General features: G+C 34.1%; 2 protein-coding genes and 1 long non-coding RNA gene across 4 annotated transcripts; 1 reads left to right on the top strand and 2 right to left on the bottom strand.

Moving 5' to 3' along the window:
• Positions 1 to 1,324: 1,324 nt before the first annotated feature.
• LOC118054602 (protein trichome birefringence-like 38) lies at positions 1,325 to 3,577 on the bottom strand. The gene is made up of 5 exons (XM_035066236.1): positions 3,312 to 3,577; positions 2,620 to 2,805; positions 2,293 to 2,481; positions 1,833 to 1,991; positions 1,325 to 1,622 (listed from the first exon to the last, which is right to left on the bottom strand). Exons 1-5 carry the CDS (start codon positions 3,575 to 3,577, stop codon positions 1,325 to 1,327), a joined length of 1,098 nt encoding a protein of 365 aa, XP_034922127.1.
• Positions 3,578 to 5,220: 1,643 nt separating this feature from the next.
• LOC118054294 (uncharacterized) lies at positions 5,221 to 7,125 on the top strand. 2 transcript variants are annotated; one of them, XR_004688484.2, is made up of 5 exons: positions 5,221 to 5,443; positions 5,652 to 5,736; positions 6,282 to 6,391; positions 6,497 to 6,618; positions 6,739 to 7,125. It is a non-coding gene; the product is annotated as an uncharacterized lncRNA (long non-coding RNA). The 2 variants fall into 2 exon arrangements; XR_004688486.2 differs by having other exon boundaries at positions 5,221 to 5,523.
• A 1,103-nt stretch (positions 7,126 to 8,228) lies between these two features.
• On the bottom strand, positions 8,229 to 11,119 carry LOC118054601 (uncharacterized). Its single transcript, XM_035066235.2, has 3 exons — positions 11,073 to 11,119; positions 8,740 to 10,101; positions 8,229 to 8,595 (listed from the first exon to the last, which is right to left on the bottom strand). The coding sequence occupies exons 1-2, from the start codon at positions 11,117 to 11,119 to the stop codon at positions 8,754 to 8,756; spliced, it is 1,395 nt and encodes a 464-aa protein (XP_034922126.1). The 3' UTR covers positions 8,229 to 8,595; positions 8,740 to 8,753.
• Between the last annotated feature and the right edge of the window lie 9,435 nt (positions 11,120 to 20,554).

The following is a 20,554-nucleotide window of genomic DNA, read 5'->3' as shown; positions in this document are numbered from 1 at the left end:
TCGGGTCTTTCGGTTTTTCCCCTCCCTCTTTTTTTTTTCTCTTCGGTTTTTCTTCTTTATTTATAGGGGGAGCACGGGTAGGGGACCGTGGTTAGTGCGCCTTCAATCACGCATGGCCGGTCGGTTCTTTCGGTGGTGGTGGTGGGGGCGAGGAGAGAGAGAGACGCGGGAGATTTTTTCAAAATTTTTTACCTTCTGTTCTGCTACAAACGGGGGGGGAAGGAGATGATGAACAGTGTCGTTCAAAACGACACCGTTCTGCTTTCCCCTTTTTTTTTTTTTTTTTTTTTTTTTTTTGTATATGAAACGGCGTCGTTTTGAATAAAACGCGCCGTTTCATTTTAAATGGCCAAACTTCAAATCAGTCCTCCAAATTCGGTCCCGCCCTTCTTGTTGGCCGCCTTTTTCATTTTGGTCCTTGGCATCTGATTTATGCAATTTAGCCCTCAATTGATTAATAAACTTTCAATTTCTTCAATTAGGCCCCTAAACCGAAAAATTAGCAGCCCCTCCATTTACGCGCCTCTTCCAATTTGGTCCCTGGTTTCGGATTTTCTCAATTAAGTCCTTAATTGGCCCTTAAACTTCAATTTTTATGCAATTGAGCCCCTGATTTGACCCAATAAATTCCTAAAAAATATATTTTGCCCCCAGAACTTAAATTTCTTCAAATTAAAGCCCAAATTGACTTAAAAATCAATTTTTCTTGCAATCAAATCCTTCATAAATTCAAATAAAAATCCAATTAAGTCCCTAAAAATCCAATTAAGTCCATAAAAATCCAAATAAGTCCATAAAAATCCAAATTTGGGCTTTTCTCCTCAAAATTTAAATTTTCCTTCTCAATAGGGCTTTCATCCTTCAAGAATATACTGTCAAAAATTTAATCCTTGTATTTTTGAATTTCTTGACCAATTTTCTGACTGTTTCCTGAGCGCTTCTGCCTTTTGTTATTTTTCTAATCTCTTTTGGCTATTTATTTTATTTTTAATGGGGACCCAAAAATGGGTTACAACATGTAGTAAAAATAATATATATAAAATTATATGTGTTAATAAAATAAAAAATAAAATAATATTATAATTGCTATAATGAAACATTATATTTGGCCGAGAAGAATCTAGCCTTTCCTCTTGTTTCCATTAGACTTGATTAGCCCTTTAATTCTCTTGAAGAAATCATTGTGCTTCAGAATCTAGCTTTTCCTCTTGTTTCCATTAGATTTAATTATCACTTGCATGAAAATCTAAATTATGCACACAGACTATGCTATATATATATATATATATATATATATATATGCAATCAATTTCATGTAATTTCCTCATTTCTGATTGATAAGAGTTGCATAGAGAAGTGCATTCCAGGTATCTGGGAGGCCAGCAACACACCAATGAGTACAGTCTATTGGCCTAACGCCATTATAAGAGCCAGGATGTGCGTCTTTCCTTAGCTGTGAGAGAGCTGTTATATTGAGAAAATGAACTGGTTTCTTGATAGCACTTAGCACATCTTCCACTATTTGCAATTCTAATGGTGAACCACCAGGGTTAGTTGATCCACTCATTGGTTCTGTCTGGTTTGCACAATTTGTCACTCCCGGCTCGTTCCATTCCCTGCCACTATTTCGAGACATACCAAGATGATCGGCTCGAAGTTAGACTTTGTAAAAGTTTTGTTAACCGAGTCAATAATTTTTTATCAAAACAATGACAATGTTGATATGATTGAGTTTGGTTAGATTAACTAAGTCACGGTTTATTGAATCAATTAAATTTTATTAAATCATTAATTTTTTTTTATTCAAATTAAAAGTTGGTATGGTAACTTACTTGTAATGAGATGGAGAAATGCTTTGAAAAAAAACAGTAGTTTTATTTGGATCAACATCCGAATCCACCCATTTCGCCCATGTTGTTAAGCCTTTGTGAAAAGCAACCCTACGATTCATGTCCTTAACTATGGTCTCGCCTTCTTGAATATAATCCCATCTGAAATTCACAAAAAAAAAAAAAAAAGTTGTTAGAATCAAGTCATTTTTAGCAATATCACAGAAGAATTATTTCTGTATTGTTTCAATTTTGTGTGTTTTTTTTTTTAATTTTTGTTTCCAAAACCTGAAAAAGAAAACAATAAATTGTCATCAAAATATTAAAAGCTGAATAAAATAATCTTAAAAAATTATGGTAATAGTTATTATCTTCGCTTTTTTCTAATAGAAAGTCCATAACAAATTAGTTATCTATTTTTATTTTAAAAAATTTAAAGTTGATAAATTTTGGGAGCTCATACGGCTGCTGAGGTCCTTCCCGGTACCACCACCCCCAAGAGTAGAAAACAAGAACATCAATATCCTTCCATGTTTTGCCATCCTTGATGGAGTCAAGTTTCAAGATCCTGCCAATTTCTTCCTTTTCAATGTCTACTAAGTATGGAGACTGGAAGTGACTCACTGACACTCCATAATCCTGTAAAATTATGAGAGTTAATTAACACAAGTTTTAGGTCAAATTATTAATTAAACATCAAGTAATTAAGAATGTATAGCTAGCTAGTTCTAGATTAGCAAGGAAAAATATTTCTAATTCACCAGGTGGAGCAAATTTATAAGATTAATTGCTATATATACTCACCTGGAATATCACTGTGGTAACAGAGTTTTTTGAATTTCTTGTGATATTGGAATCAGGCACAGCTGCATGGAGCAAGCATACCATTGATTGGAAATTGTTTAGACTCAGAGAGTCCCCTACATACATAACCTTCTTCCCCTTTAACTTCTTCAAGAAATATTGACTATCAAACCTGAAATAAGGTCACACACATGTATACATTCAGATTAAAACAAGAACAATTAATCATAATTATTAAACTCAATACAATCTTGTAAGTTAATATGAAAAACTCGTGATCTAAAACCTTGTCAGGGCTAGGTTTCAATTTGAATTAGGAAAGACATTAACTCAACTGGTTTTTAAATGACCCAATTAACTTAGTCAAAACTTGATTAGATTAATATGAAGAATTTTTCTTTAAAAAAAAATAATAACATTATTTTAATAAAAAATAATTAATCAAATTGATCTAAAGACTTGAGTTATTTTTCAAATCAATCTGTCTGGAAACTATGATTAGTACAATCTAGCACAAAAATCACAATGCTAACAATCTGAGAGAAATGAACACATTACTTTACTTGAAAATAATCAAATTACTTTTAGCATAAAATAAACTCATCGTTCTAAGACAAATTAACAAGCAGTTTTTCAGGCGTGCATGCGCATATTGTTGCACGTATAATAATATTGTACCTTGGCAAGTTGCAGTCAGTGGGCTGCCATCTATATTGAAGATAGAGGTGATCAGGGCGACCATACATTAAACAATCAAATTCTTTTCGAATAAAATGGCAGGCAGATGAATCGTAGAGAGGATAGGACATGTCATGAACCCAGCTCCCTCGGTACATGTTGCAGCTATTCTCTCGCCACAGCTTTCTCGATGAGTTCGCCAAGCAAAGAAGTGAAAGTATCGTTAACATGTGAAGGAAACAAGATGCTGTAGTCCTAGAATTCATCCTGGTATAGACAGAAATGGTTAAGGTTGCAAGTGAGCGAGATATGTTCCGATCACCTTACACATGTATATATATATACACATGCAACTGTAGGGTTTCTCAGCAAAACATTTTCTTGATCCCTTTCTTTTTTGTTAAGCTATGATCAGAGATTTCTTCATAGTTAGAAAGTATACATCAGCCTTATTGGATGGCTAGATTGCTGGTTAAAAAAATGTTGGGGGAAGCCGAGATTCAGATCAGATTCAACATACAGATGTATATTTATATATTTATTTTGATGGCTACTTCAGCCGGAACACGTGGCAGATATTTAAATCTGTTGAGGATTTCATCTTAATTTCCCAGTGATAATTTATTATAAAGCATATCCTAAAACTAACTCCGGTTTTATATAAAACTCGATTCAGATTAAAATTCTAGTTAAATTATATAAGATATTAATTTAGTTAAATTACATCGGCTCGACCAATATATAAATTATTTGATTAATTTTATCAAATTCAATCTAATCTTAATGGAGTTAATATATTATAAAAGATAAGAAAATAAAATGAAGTTGTTTCATTAAAAATATAATTGATTAAGAATGAAATAGCAATTAAGTCGTTTTCTAAATCAATCTGGAAATCAAATCCCACAACTACACTATTAAAATAAAGTGAAAGGTTAAGATATAAAATGAAATGTTTAAAATAATGTTGAAGTTTCGTTGGCGTGCAAGTCTCTATCTCTTCATATATTACTGTTTGTTTGGATAAAAAGGAAAGAACAATGGATGGATATATTAGAAAAATAGAAGATGCATGGATGGAAAAAAAAGCAATCATTTTTTGATAATTGGATGCACGTAAAGTACTCCTTGAAAAGAAGGCTGGACGTTAATTGTCATTTGTTCAATTGATCTTGTATTATTTTACACTTCTCCAAATTATTAATCTATTTTAAAGAATAGATTAATAAAATAAATAGAACATCAAACGAAAGCTATTCAGAAACAATGATTTATTTTTTTTATATAAAAAACAATTAAATTAAATTATGATTGAAACTAAAATTATTTACAGCTGAATATATCAATCAAACTATGACAAGTGAAACTAATTTTTTTTTTTATATAGTTATTAAACTTAACATGGTTTAAAGGGTTGATTTAGACTCTAACTCAAATAAATTTTATAAGATATTAACATATATAAATTTAACTTGAATGATTTAATAAGTTAATATATAACTTGGTTGACTCGATTAAACTTCAATGAGATTTAATAAAGTGAATTTAAAAAAATAATTTTTTTAATATTTATATAGAGTATCATAATTTTAATTTATTTTAAATTTTTATTGATTTATCATCATTTTAAAATAAATTTAATAACCCACGAGTTAATTCAAAGACTCAACAACCCATAACCTTAACCAGATATGACAATTATGGTTTCTATCGGAAGGAAAATATAAAATATTATTTCGTAGTTGCTAAAATTAGAGAAAATAGTGCCTTGGTAATTTTTGTGGCACAAGATAAGCAAAAAAATAAAATAAATAAATAAATAAAAATTTTATCTAAAAAAACCCGGGACACAAGCGCCGACCAGTGGCCCAGCCTTCTAACCCAGAACATACCCAATTACATTAAGAAAGGATAGAAAAGCCGAACTTTAGCCTACCCAACTGTTCTCATTTCATATATCTGCAGGCCCAGGGTCCAGGGTCTAGATTCCAGAATCCATGACCCATCTATCACCGTAGTTCTTCTCTTCCCATGTAGCAACAACCTCTTGTTGGATCGCCGACCCGATTGAATCAACCGGTTACTCAACAAACAAAGTCGGATTCTCTTTTTAATTCAACCACTAATCAAAGGTAAAGGCCAAATCTTTTCTTAAATTTGAACAAAATCAATCAAAACTTAATAAAGTCTTTACCTTTTTTGAGTGAACAGGGTAAAGTTTCAATCTTTTCTTACATTAGTTGTTTTCGTTGTGGCTGAATTTTGCTTTTGTAGATAGATATTTATTGTTGTTTTGATGTTTTCTGAAATGGGTTTTTTGTGTTTCTTGTGCTGTAATAGATGGAAGGCAGTTTTGCTAAGGAGCTTTATTCAGAAAGTTTGCAACTCTCAAATGCTGAATTGGGTTCTAAGCCCATTGCTAATGGTAAGTAGAGTCATTGTTATGGGTTTTGATCTACTTATTTATTATTGATTTTGGTTAATTTATTTTGCTTTGTGTTGGCTTTATATGCTCTTCTGTTTAGCTGACTCAATCAGTTTGTGCTTGCTTGATATTAATATATAGCCTTATTGTTATCTACTGCTTGGAAAATGGTGATCTTGGTTGAATTTACTAAGTTTTGGCACTAGCTGGGAATGAGTAATGAAAGAAAAGGCTGCGTATTAATACTCTTTTTTGCCTGTATTTGTGTGTATATGTGTACAATTTGTGCATGTGATGAAAGAAGAACAAATGTAGATGACTTTCAATTGTTTTCGTAATTGCTCCAATTTTTGGTTCATTTTCTCGCATGTCTGAAACTTCTAATTTCTGCAAATGAATAATGGCATTTTCATTTGGCGGTACTTAAATACAGTCAGTTTCTTGTGTGAGCACTGCTTAACTTTTTGAGGCTGGTGGGTTGAATTTAGTTATGCTTCGAGTCTTTTAGAGCAACATGCGTTACTTTGTTTTGGATTGCTGTGAAGGTGACTTGCAGGATGATGGTGAGTCATTGTGAGATGATTCTGTTGAGGAGTTGGATAGAGAATCTGATTTAGACCGGGAGTGGCAGAGGAGACATGATCAATTTCACACGGTAATTTGATGATTCTGTTTGTTTCTCATGATTCTGTTTTCCCTGCTTATATACTGATTTCCAAACCTTTAATGGTCTCATTCGTCTCATTCTTGATGACTTCAGATTGGGTATCGTGATGGTCTCATAGCAGGGAAAGAAGATTCTGCACAAGAGGGATTTAATGTTGGTTTTAAGCAATCAGTGCTTGTAGGATACAACTGGGGTGTTGTTAGAGGTGTTACCAGGTAAACAATAAGAAAATGGAAGGAGAATTATAGCATAGTGGTGTCCAGCTTTCAAGAGATCTCGAATGCTTTAACATTTCTTTTTGTTTAATTCTTTTCCTTTTTCTTATTTGTGTGAAGTGTGGTTGCCTGCCTGCCAGATGACTTGAAGGAGAAGCTGATTGAAACGCAGGAAAAAAGAAACAAATTTCAGGGTTTGTATGAATCAGTGCATTCTATTTCTACAGTGGATGCTCTTAAGTTCTTTCATGATGACTGAGAAAGAAAGCAATGGAGCAAAGGGAGCTTGAGAAGGCAAGTTCTGATGTAGCCAGAATGAACAAGGATGATAGCTCATGCTGCAGTGATCTCGAAAATTATGTTGGAGAGCTTCAATCACTTCTTCTTGACTCGCCTGCAATCAAGTCACATTTATCAGTAAAGCAACTCCTGTACAGAACTGAATAATGTATTGGACGTATTGTCTTTTGATTGAAGGATAACATTATTAATGTTGTTTTCTCACAACTGTATCACCAATTTTGATTAGATCCATATATATCACAATTATGTTTACCGTTAGTAATTCAATGCATATGAATTATCTGCTTATATTTTTTTCAGAATTTTACCCCATATTCTCTTTTAAATTTACTTTTATATATGGTGGTGCGGAAATAAAAGTAACTATAACATGTCCATCACATGGTTACAAAGACATTTGCATCAATTTCCCGAAACTTTTAAGGAAATTTACAAAAGCGAAAGAAAATATAAGCAAAGTATCTTATCTTTCAAGATAAATATTTCTCCTGAGAGCCCAAAAAAAGAAGCAGAGCAACTATTTCTTCAAGATGTGTAATCCGTCTGATATTGACAGGAATCTGCAAGTAAATTGGTCTGTCTTTGGAAGTCTATGAAACATGGACATTGGATGTCTGTTGACTTGAATTGTGTAGTTGCAATATCATGAGGCCTGCTGGAGTGAAGCTTCCGGTTGTGGTTATAATCTCTTCTTGCATGCATATCTTACAGGCATAGTTTTAAGACCCGGCCCGGTGGTCGGCCCGGGTTCCGGGTTTTGATGGGGTCGCCGGGTTAAAATTTATTTTTAAAAAAATCAAAACGACGTTGTTTTAGCAAAAAAAAACAAAAAAAAATAAAAGTCAACGGGTTTGTGGCCGGGTCAACCCGCCGGGTCGACCGGGTCTGGCCGGGCCAATTCCCAAGCGGGTTTTGGCCTTCACCCGGACCGGTCCCATGCCTGGGTCCCGGGTCGACCAGCCGGGCCGGTCCGGGTTTCAAAACTATGCTTACAGGGCCTGTGAAAATCAAAGTAGTTGATGATGATGATTGGAATAATTGTCTCTATTGCTTTTTAATAATTTGGCCGAGACAAAATATTCATGTTATTATTTTTTCTTGAAATTGGTTTAGTTTCTTCATAATCTTGGCCTGGCATCATCACATGTTCTGGTTAGAAAATGCATGAAGTTTTCCATGCGATGAATCCATAACCTCTTAAGGATTGCATAGTAGCCAAGTTCTTTTCTTTGCTGGGAAATGTGACTGGAGATGAAAATCATCAGACGAACATGAGCATAATTACAATAGTAGTTACTGCACAATAGTAGACAGAGTAACCACAAATAATTAACAACATTTAGAGATAAAATAGTGCCTCTTACAATAACATAGGATATATAGTAATCATCTGGTAGTCAGAACTCAGAGTCAGATTTTACACTGTTAATATATTTATATTATTGAGCTAGCCACTCTTCACTTGCACTGCGCCCGCTGAGGTTAGGAGAAACTACCAAATGCAGCATCTGCTCTTCAATCTGAACACTGAAATTCTTTACATCAACAGACCAAGATGTTTCTCTACTGAGCTTGTTGTTTACTCCTAAAGCTTGAGCCATGGTTAGCAATAACAGTACTTCTAATTCACCAACTTATTATAGGTAACCAATGCAGCTCCCACTTCTGCATGACCTGCACAACAAAATACGAAGGACTACATGACCTGGTCACATTTCAACTGATTTTTTTCCCTCTTTGATCTACAATGGCATTTCAATTTTCACTACTGCAGCTAAATAGAAAGAAGTAACATCTAGAAAGTAATGTCTTGTTTACCTTGGTGACTGCCATCATCTACAAGCTTGAATAGGTCTTGTGTGAGAAAATGTTGCTGATGCATGCCCGGTATGAGTTTCATATTTCGGTGTTGGCAAGACTTTTTCAAAAGCTTCAACAAGTAGTGCCACCTTCCTCTTCCTAGCTGGAGCGAGTTTGGTGACAGCCTGTCGTAGTGCATAATCAAGCATCCATTCCTCAGAATTTTTCCTGTCATCCATCATTTGATGCCTGAGATTGACCTTTTCTGCCTCTGGATCAGGAACAACGGGAAGGAAATTTGGTTCTCTTGGGTTGAATTCTCTCTCTTCCTCCAAGTCCTTGATGGGTTTCTTTTCTCCGATTGTCCACTTCCTGTTGTTGCAGGTATATTGAAGTTCTTGATTGGGATTTCCTCTTGTGTATACGAATGGGCGCTTTGATCCTGTGCTCGTTGCTCCATTATTGGCAGAGAGGAAGGTTTCTGCTGTATCTGACTCGTTACACACTTCCACTTCCATCTTCTCAACTTCTCCTGTATCATCTCCAGTTGAGTTGATTTTATGCGTTCTTGAATTACTCGGAGCCTCAAAATCCATGGCAGTTAGGATTTCGATCTTTTTGGCTTCATCTTTATCTTCCTCAAATAAGTTCTCGTTCTCAAGAACATTGTTTGTCTCATCCTGCTCATCCAATTGGTGGTCAAGAGGCTCAGTTGGAGTGGTGTCATCAACAAGACCTTGACTTGAACTATCCTCTTCACTAGTTGTCATGTGGGTTCCATCGGCATTTAGTTCAGCATCATCTTGATCAGCTTCAGAAAAATTATGTGATGAATCAGAAACTTGGATTTCAAATTGCAATTCAGCATTGGCAACTTGCTCTTGATCTTCTGTTGCATCTCCAGCTTCACCATCAGGGAATTCAGCAGTGGCAAATTCTTGATTATTTTCTCCAACTTCGATGAGCTGATCGATTTCGTCCTCTTTGTTTGTTCCAATCATATCTCTCTTTTCAGAAATATGAGGTCTTATAGCTGCATTTTCAGCTTGAAGAGATCTATCCTCCTGGTGACCATTTAAAGCTTCAGCTGAAATGTCTGCCGTGCAACCATTTTCACCATCTCCAAGAGATTTATCTGTTTCATTATTCTCCTGAATGTTCTCTCTGGCTCCTATTGGTTCCACAATTGATTCCCTTATTGGAGATGAAGTGGTCACAGCATCTCTCAGATCTCTCCCAGCTTCTTCATCTTTCTCCTCTGTTTTTGGTGCCTCAAATGCATCTTCAGCTGCAGAAGGTTGATCATAAGCCAAGTTCTCTGCCACTTGGATACATTGGAGAATCTGCCAATAGTGGGGTATAATATCTGATTCAGAATCCCTCAAACCGAGCTAATCCCAAGCTAATCCCAGCTTCGGTTCATCATTTTAATAGTTGAGCCGATCGGTCAGGTTCATTTCTATTTCAAGTGCGTGAAACCCAATTATTAATACCAAACGAATTGCTGCTCCACACTATCTTGTTACTAAAAGAATGTACGGGCAAGTGTTCTTTCAATATCTTTAAAATAATTTATTTTAATTTCATTTAATTGAAATTAAGAGTATAAATTTTCTAATTTCCTAATTATTTTTTTAGTCATGAAAGAACACTTCCCAATCATTTTGTTTGAGAATAACATAAATTATATCATAAAACCTTGTTTAACAATTCAAATTTTTAAACTAATATTGTTTTTTAACCACTTTAATAATCAAACGATTACGAGTTTAAATTTTATTATTCTTATTTTAACTAATAAAATTAAACACAAGAGAATACAAATATGTGCAAACCTAAATCATTTTTATTTGACAAGATATTTTTAGAAAATACTTTGTGTTTGGGAAGAGTGGATTTTTTAAAGGAAAAAAATGAATGGAAATAAAATAAAAGGGATTGCATGGATTCTAGTTAGGGATGATAATTTGATAAGTAAAAACCCAACCTGAATGGATATGTATTTTTCAGATCTTACATGATGAGTAATGGATAAGGTATATATGTTTATTGTCAAAACTAATATGAAACCCACATGAACCTAGCTCAAAATATAATAGTTGATATATATGTGTGTGTGTGTAACATTTAGATTTTTTTTAATACAATATGATATATACATATTTTAATATTAACATAAAACATTCTTATATGTATAATATTTATAATTTTATCATATACTTCATATATATATGCGATGAAGTGGAATCCTTCCCAGAGGAGATGCTGCTGCCCTCCAGCCTTGCGACTCTTGAAATTAGGCATCTTTCAAATCTAAAATCTCTGGACCACCAAGGGCTTCAACAACTCACCTCTCTTCGATGTTTGACGATCTTCGATTGCTGTAGGTTAGAGTCATTGCCCGAAGGAGGGCTACCCTTCTCCCTTTCTACTCTGAAAGTTTTTTTCTTGCCCTTTACTAGAAAAAAAGGTCCAAACGGGTAACAGGACAAGTGATGCAATTTCAAGGTTACCGGGCAACAGAAACACCATGCAGAAGCAAGTGCCATTGGTTCCAGTTCAACTAAGTTAAGTTATGATGGATGGAAACTGCACTCAATGCAAGCTACCTTTCCAACGTTACACGTTGACAGCAAGGTAAGATTATGGGTTGAAGTTTATCTTGTAGTTACATGTGGCAATGGAAGTTAATTAGCTACCATTGTCCTTATCTAATCTTTTGTTTTTCTTTTCAGAAAACTGTTACATATTTAGAAAACTATATATATTGTAGAATATGATTGTAATAGGTAGTGTGTGTTTTTGAAGTTGCAATCCTTGTTTGGTGTGATGCCAATAGGAGAGTGATTCTTTTAAGAGTGGTGTGAGGGTACTCATTATCGATCATTACAGTTATTTGTAACAACTATTCGTATGTAATATTTTCTTTGTAGCAAATCTGTAAACATATGTATTGGTTTCCTCAAATGTCATACACGCAGTAGAAGCTATAAAACAAAGTTAATCGAGAGTCTCTAGGATCTTATTAGATAGATCTAGAGCTATTTAAATATGTATTATCTGAAAATCTAATTTTTTTAATTTGGCTTTGAATAATCCTTAAAGGCTGGGTTGTTGCAAATCATAAGTCGTCTAATTATCAAGTCATTAATGGTAATTCACATGAACTACTTGTGAGAAATCTTTTAAATCCTTATTTAGGAGATAAAAATTGCTTTGCCTAGAGTGCTAGCTCTAATTTTGTATTTACGTAGTTTTTCTGTTTAACAAACAATCACTCTTCTTTTTCACTTTTAAAATAATAGTTTTAACTTTATATTTATAGGGAATTCTAAAAACCCTATAAATGATAAAATATCTATTTTCTATTTAAATAATATTTATATATTATTTAAGGATAATTTTAGAAATTTAATCAATGAAGTCCTTGATTTTTTCTAAAAAAATAATCCATGTATTAATTATATTATAGTCTTTAATTTTAAAAATATATTTTAATCAAGTCATCCTTATTAAACCATCTCAATTTAATTTCTGATTAATAGTTCCAAATATGTGTGACCCATTAGATTTCTAATATATTGCTCCAAATATAAACTACAATTCTAATTAAATAGAAATAAATTAATTAAATAATTTAATTTATTATCAATTCAAAAATTGATTAATTTATATCATCTTCTAACAACGTGTCATGATCCCTTAAATATTAGAAAAGTTATTAGTGGTTTGACTTAACATTTCAATGATTGTTTCTCAATTTAATTAATATCATTTATTCAATAATATTTTGATTTAACATTAAAGCATATAGTATGTCTACCATGTTAAATCATGTTTGTTCTCTACATAATAGTCATTAATTATTTGAATTAAATTTGAAAGTCTTTTCAAATCTCATTCCAGTTTGGCCAATGATTTCTCAGTCAATATTATTTGGGAACAAATAGAATATTTTTTCTAATTCACCTAGAGTGATTAATTCTCTCTTGATCACTTAAGTACCCTTAAGTATCGTCATATAGTTCATGTTATACCCGATATCTACCTTTTAGTTACGTCCATTAAGATAACATGTAACATGATCAAAGCATAACATTCTTTATATAAGATAACTTAGTAATCTCAAGTCTAAGGATCACTTACACAACCATTACATAGCCTTTCCATAGACATAAGTGATCTCTTCATATGGAATTCTCTTGCAGATTAGTTCAGTATACATGTCTTATGACAAACACTTACATATTAGTTCTAGATATCCATTAAACCTCACTTTATGAGAATAATTGCTTTCTATTGTTGTAACCCATTTTTGGGTCCCCACAAAAAATAAAAAAATTAATAATAAATAAATAGCCAAAAAAGGTTAGAAAAATAACAGGAGGCAGAAGCGCTCAGAAAATGGTCGGAAGATTGGTCAAGGAGGTTAAAAAAATACAAAGATTGGATTTTTAACAGTATATTCTTGACAGATGAGAGCCCTGTTGAGAAGGAAAATTTCAATTTTTGAGGAGAAAAGCCCAAATTTGGATGTTTATGGACTTAATTGGATTTTATTTGAATTTATAGAGGATTGGAGTGCAAGAAAAATTGATTTTTAAGTCAATTTGGGTTTTAATTGGAAGAAATTTAAGTTCTAGGGCCAAAATATTTTTTTTTTAGAATTTATTAGGTTAAATCAGGGGCTTAATTGCATAAATATTGAAGTTTTATGGCCAATTAGGGGCTTAATTGTGAAAATCCGAAACCAGGGACCAATTTGGAAAACGCGGGTAAATAGAGGGGGCTGTCTTGATTTAATCCAGGGGCGTAATTGAAGAAATTGGAAGTTTATTGATCAATTGAGGGCTTAATTGCATAAATCAGAGGCCAAGGACCAAGGTGAAAAACGCGGCCAACTATGGGGGCGAGGACCGAAATTGGCAGGGACGCAATTGAAAGAATCAAAAGATAATTGAGGGCTGAGTTGAAATTTGGCGTATTCTGGCGCCATTTTTAAATGAAACGGCGCGTTTTCCCCAAAACGATGCCGTTTCATATATATATATATATATATATAAAAAAAGGACCGAACGGTGCCGTTTTGAACGGCACTGTTCCCCTTTCTTCTTCCTCCCCGAACGTGCAGCGAGCATGGAAAAAAACTTTGTTTAATCAGCCGGTGCCCCTCTCTCCTCGCGTGCGCTGACAGACCAAGCCCATACACCTCGGACGACGTGAAGCCAGGAGGGTCATGCCTTGATCAACCACGTTCGCCGACCAGCCGACCGGCGCTGTGCTGCTCCCCACGTTGCCCAGCTCAACCCACGCTGTTCTGCTCCCCACGCTCAGCCCATGCAGGCCCGCTCCCTTTGCTCGCCTATAAAAGAAGGGGGGAGACTGAAAGCACGGGAGGAAAAAAGAGAACGAAAAAACCCGAGACCAAGAGAGAGAGAGAAACAGTTGAACTAAACACTCAAAACTCGAAGAAACAGCACTGGGAGGAGGGGAAGAGGACCGAAGCCGTGGGAAAGCTTAGAGGAAAGGGAGACCAAGCACGACCCGAGAGGTTACTGGACTGTTGGGAACCGGCATTTTAAGCCACCGACCTCCGCTGCAGCACCGTCAACCCGGACGTTCGACCAGCAGCATCGCCTCCGCCGCACCAAGTATTCTTCTCCCCCTGCATTTTTCATTCGCCCTTACATTAGTTTTCCTCCTGCATGCAGAATCGTTCTGCATGCAGGAGTTAGGGGAAGGGAAAATAATTCCCTTCCCCGTTGGGTTCTTACATTGGGTCGGGTTTCCGGCCCAGTTTTGTTATTAGGTTTTGGGCCAGAATGAGTCTGGCCCAGTCTAAAGAGAAACTTTTGTTGGGCCGAGATCGGCCCATCCTCCTTGCGGGCCGAGATCGGCCCAGACCCCGTGCGGGCCGAGATCGGCCCAATACTGTTTTGGGCTGATGTTTGGCCCATTTCTAGCTGGGTTGGGTTCAGCCCATTTATTTGGGCCGGCCCAACCCGTTTTTTTATTATATATATATATATGATGAATTATAGTATAGTATAATATATATGTGTGTGTATATTGTGTATATATATTTTTACTTAAAACAAATATTTCGAAAAAAAAATCTTAAAAAATATTGTTGATTTCCCTGAATATTTTTGTCAAAATGGGTTAATGTTGGTTGGTATTTTTTATACTTGAAAGATACAAAACCAATGTTAAAATACCCGGTTTTTCTTAAAAATATCAAAGATTTTCAGAATAAAAAATGTTTTTGCTTTCAAATTTTTTTTTTAAAAAAATACCTATAAAGGTTGTTGATTTTTCTGCATATTTTCATTAAAGTGGAATAATATTGGGTTTTATTTTTATACCGTAAGGATACAAGCTCAGTATTTAAATACCCGATTTCCGTCAAAGCATAAAAAAAAATAATAATAATATTTTCAAAAATTGTTTTGTTTTAAACTACGGCTTAGTCTCTCCAATATATATAGATATAAATATTATAACATCATATTTTTTTTTTACACAACAAAGAAAATTTTCAAAAACAATATATGTATTAGCATGCATTTTTGGCTTTAATAACCAGTTTATTTAAGCCATGAGAACTAGGCCAATATTTCAAAAATTCTAAAAAAATCTTTTTGTTTTCTTTTTTAGTATTTGGGATTACGAATTTATACGTAAAACATATTCCTAAATATTATTATTTTTTGGTATAGATGTTAGAACGGTTAAGATTTTTACCCGATAAGATAAAAGACCTTCTTACTGAGGAGGATTTTTCTTGAACCATAGACAGACCAACGACTAGAAGTACAATAGCACCTTAGTTTTTATCAGACAATAAAACAATGCAACTTACCTTAGGTAGGGCGTATTTGGGGTGCTAATACCTTCCCTTTACGCAACAGTCCCGGTACCCAATCTCTAAGACCATTTAGGGTTCCTAGTGACCAAAATACTAGGTGGCGACTCCCATTCCATTTTTTACCAATAAAAAATAATATTTTCTCGTATCCCCATATATATATTACATTGTAGATTTAAAAATGGAAAAAAAAACTTAGATTTTCGCCGCGACGCCGCACACGTGCGACATCTATCATGAAAAAAAACAACATAATGTGTATCAGTCTGTACGACTCTAATAAATATCCAGTATTTAAGGGAGCATTGACCATAATATTTTAGGAACAATGCCTTGATGAAATAGGAATCTGATAATTATAACAACTTTATAATTGTTATTTGCTTTTCTCTTATTATTTTTTAATTGAAATTTTTTATCTATCAAATTTGATCCTCATTTTTTTTTATTATTTATTTTATTTAAAATAATTTATGAAATGTTAATTATTATTATTTTAATTTCTTCATCTTTTAATTTTTTAGATTTGATCTCTATTATTTTGATTATTATTTATTTTATTTGAGATAATTTATGAAATTATATTTTTTTTTTCAATTTCATTCTCATTTATGAAATTATATTTTTTTTTTCAATTTCATTCTCATTCAACTTTTTAATTTGTAAGATTTGTTCCTCGTTATTTTAATAAACTTGAAAAAAATAAAACATTAATAAGTTATTTTCCAGCTCATTTTCATGACATAACCAAACACTGGAAAGTGTTTTCCAACTTATTTTCCTTTACACTACCAAACATCGGAAAATAATTTACTTTCCCGGAATCCATTTTCCAAAAAGAAACCACTTTCCAACAAAAAAACGGAGCCTTAGAGAAACAGGGAAGCGTACTTTCAGAAGACCATGACACAAATCAACCGCTGAAATCCAATCACTCAAGGGATGGTGACAAGTGCCATGAGTGAGAGACAACTAGTCTCCAGTACGAAGAGAAATAACAACGTTTTCATTGTTTAAAATGGAGTGTTTGTTTTTCTGAGTGTCTTTGTTCTCGTGATAGCTGTTGTGGTGGTGGATGTTTAAAAAAAAGATAGTTTAGATAACTTATTTTTATTCATGATTTGTTTGATTTAAATAAGAATTTAATTAAAATTATAATTAAAAATGTTTAGTTAAAATTATGATTAAAATTGATGTTTTAACTTAAATTATCACAAAAGATATTGTTGAGGTAGAGAGGATGTGAAAGACGATTGGGTATCTTATTAATAGGCATTAGCTATTGTGGTCAATTCTGCTGGGACTAATCCACTTGATTAATGGTAAACACTTCAGGCTCCTTTCCTACCCTTTTCCTCACTGGTTCCTTGATATCTTCAAGGGGTTTGCCACGACCAAAAGATTGATGTCTTCTCCCAAGTGTAGGAGTGTCGAAGTAATAAATAATCCGGCAAAACCGGGGTCGAACCACAGAGAACTTAATTGTATAAATTATAAATAACAAGAAAACAACAACAACAATAACAATAACAATAATAATAATAATAATAATATAATAATAATAATAATAATAATAGTAGTAGTAGTAGTAGTAGTAGTAGTAGTAGTAGTAGTAGTTGTAACCCATTTTTGGGTCCCCGCAAAAAAAAAAATAAATATATAAATAGCCAAAGGAGGTTAGAAAAATAACAAGGGGGAAGCGCTCAGAAAATGGTCAGAAAATTGGTCCAGGAGGTTAAAAATACAAAGATTGGATTTTTGGCAGTATATTCTTGAAGGATGAGAGCCCTATTTAGAAGGAAAATTTGAATTTTGAGGAAAAAGCCTAAATTTGGAGGTTTATGGACAAGATTGGATTTTTTAATGGGATTTTTTTAGGGGTTTTGATTGCGAGAAAAATTGATTTTTTAAATCAATTTGGGGTTTAATTAGAAGAAATTCAAGTTCTGGGGCCAAAATATATTTTTTAGGAATTTATGAGGCCAAATCAAGGGCTTAATTGCATGAATTTTGAAGTTTAGTGGCCAATTAGGGGCTTAATTGCGAAAATCCAAAACCAGGGACCAATTTGGAAAAGGCGCGAATATAGAGGGAGCTGTATTGAATTGATTCAGGGGCCTAATTGAAGAAATTAGAAGTTTATTGATCAATTAAGGGCTAAATTGCATAAATCAGAGGCCAATGACCAAAGTGAAAAAGGCGGCCAACTATGGGGGCAGGGACTAAAATTGGTAGGGACGCAATTGAAAAGAAAAAGATGATTGAGGGCTGATTTGGAATTTAGCGCGTTCTGGCGCCATTGTTAAATGAAACGGCGCGTTTTATCCAAAACGACGCCGTTTCATACTTAAAAAAAAAACAAAAAAAACAAAAAAAAAAACAGAAAAGGGCTAAACGGTGCCGTTTTGAACGGCACTGTTCCCCTTTCTTCCCCGCCTAACATACAGCAGTAAAGAAGGAAAAAAGATGTATATTTAATGGAGTTGGTCCCTCTAGCCGACCGACCGCCGGTCCCTCCAGCCCACCGACCGAAGAAATTGGCCGACCGCCTACCGCACCGCCGAAAACGAGGGAGGCACGCCTGACCAGCCGCCGCATGACCCCACGATGAAAAAAAAAAAAACACATGCTCACAGGCTATAAATGGAGGAAGAACAGTAGGAAAAAAGGAAGAAAAGAAAAAGGAGAGGAAAGGGCTGACAATATTATTGCAAGAAAAACCGTGAGGGAGAGGTAGAACCAAGCTTTCGAAAAAACCGTGAGGGAGAGAGAGAACCAAGCTGTGGAAGAAGAACCGAAGAAGAAGAAGAGGAGCAGAACAGAGAGAGGGAATAACGAAAAAAATTGAGAAAAGGTGAAGGTGAAGAGAAACGGAGGAGAGAAAGAAGGAGGACAACCGCCAACTACTCCACCGCCTCTGCCGCCTCCGCAGCCCCCAGCGTCGCCACCCTTCCAGGTACTCGTCTTCCCCTGTTGCCTTTCGTTTATACATTCAGCTGTTCTTTTTTCATTCTTTGCATGCAGAACGTGAATCACGTTCTGCAGCAAAGAATGAAAATAATTCGGTAGTTACTGTGCTGGGCACAGTAACTACCTTATTATTTGCTGGTTACTGTGTGGCTAACACAGTAACCAGCCTTTTGGTTGGTGGGCTGGAACATCAGCCCAGCCCACGCGGCTGGGCTGAGTCCAGCCCCTTTTGGCACCGGGCTGGAACACCAGCCCAGCCCATGCGGCTGGGCTGGGTCCAGCCTTGTGGCTGGGCCAATACAGGCCCAGCCCAAGCTATTTATTATATATATATATATATATTTATTTATTTATTTTGTGTTTTTTTTATGTACATATAATTTTTTTAAAAAAAAAAAAACAAACAAATTGTGCTTTCACACGGATTTTTTTCTATGTCATTTTGGGCTAATATAGGTCTATTTTTTATTATAAAACTATAAATCCGGTATTAAAAAAAAATAATAATAAAATAAAAAAAACAAACTTTGTTTTCATGCATACGACCAAGTCTCTCAAAACTAAAAAAAAATAAACAAATCATTGTATTTTTTTGAAAAAAAAATATATTTTAGCATGTATTTTGGCTCAATAACTAGTTTATTAAAGTCAAGAGAGCATTGGCCAAAATTTAAAAAAAAAAACAAAAAAAAATTTATTTTGTTTATCTCTGAGTATCTGGGATATGACATTACACGTAATGCGTATTCCGGATATTTATTTCTTTTTTTGTTTGGACAATAGAACCCGGGGTATGACATTACATGTAATGCATATTCTGGACAATAAGAAACCACAACATGACTTAGATTTTATTAGACAAAACAATGCAGCCTACCTTAGGTAGGGCGTAGTTGGGGTGCTAACACCTTCCCTTTACGCAACCAGTCTCCGTACCTGATCTCTAAAGACCAGTAAGGGTTCCTAGTAACCAAAATACTAGGTGGCGACTCCCGGTCCAAATTTTTTAGCTTAGAGGCAAAGAACTCCTTGTCTCACCATATTTTCCACGCCAAATAGACATTGCCAACGCCCTCATGGAGGGTTGGTGCAATGGACGATCGCCGCACCGTCGTACACGTGCGACAGTAGTAGTAGTAGTAATAATAATAATAAATAATAATAATAATAATAATACTCAATATGTAGCGTTGTTATACCTGAGAATGACCTAAAAGATCGGGTCACAGGTTTCCAGCCTATATACTGATTTTATGATAATAATAGTAATAGTAATACTAATAATAATAACAATAATAATAATAATAATAATGTTAGTAATAGTAATAGTAATAACAATAATAATAATAAAAAGAAGAGGAGGAGGAAGAGGAAGAGGAAGAGACAACAATAACAACAACAACAATAACAACAATAATAACAATAACAATAATAATAACAATAATAGTAAGAGTAATAGTAATAACAATAATAATAATAAAAAGAAGAGGAGGAGGAAGAGACAACAATAACAACAACAACAACAATAATAGTAATAACAACAATAATAACAATAACAACAATAATAACAATAATAGTAATAGTAATAATAATAATAATAATAATAATAATAAAAGAAGAAGAAGAAGATGAAGAAATTAATGAGAACTTTGAGATGGAAGATTAATGTAAGGATTAAACAATGATAAAGACAAATGTCAAGGTTAGAGGATCCACCAATGGTATTTCAAACAAGTATAATATAAACTCTTATTACTCAATTTGGAAACCACACACAAAGGAGGTTCCAATCGGATGATTTCTCATTAATAGCTCATTATAAATTATTAACATGATCATATTAATTATCTTAATTACATAACACCAACTTTTAAATATTGTCAAGAATTCATGATATTAACTGATGTTAACAACAAATCAAGTTATTTTCATAGCCCAGGTGTAGGTAATACCATATTGTTGGGCTATGAGAGTGCCAAGCATTTGATATACCAA

Source organism: Populus alba, chromosome 3 (genome assembly GCF_005239225.2).
Source record: "Populus alba chromosome 3, ASM523922v2, whole genome shotgun sequence".
NCBI classification, from domain to species: domain Eukaryota; kingdom Viridiplantae; phylum Streptophyta; class Magnoliopsida; order Malpighiales; family Salicaceae; genus Populus; species Populus alba.
This window is presented reverse-complemented; position numbering and strand designations above follow the sequence as displayed.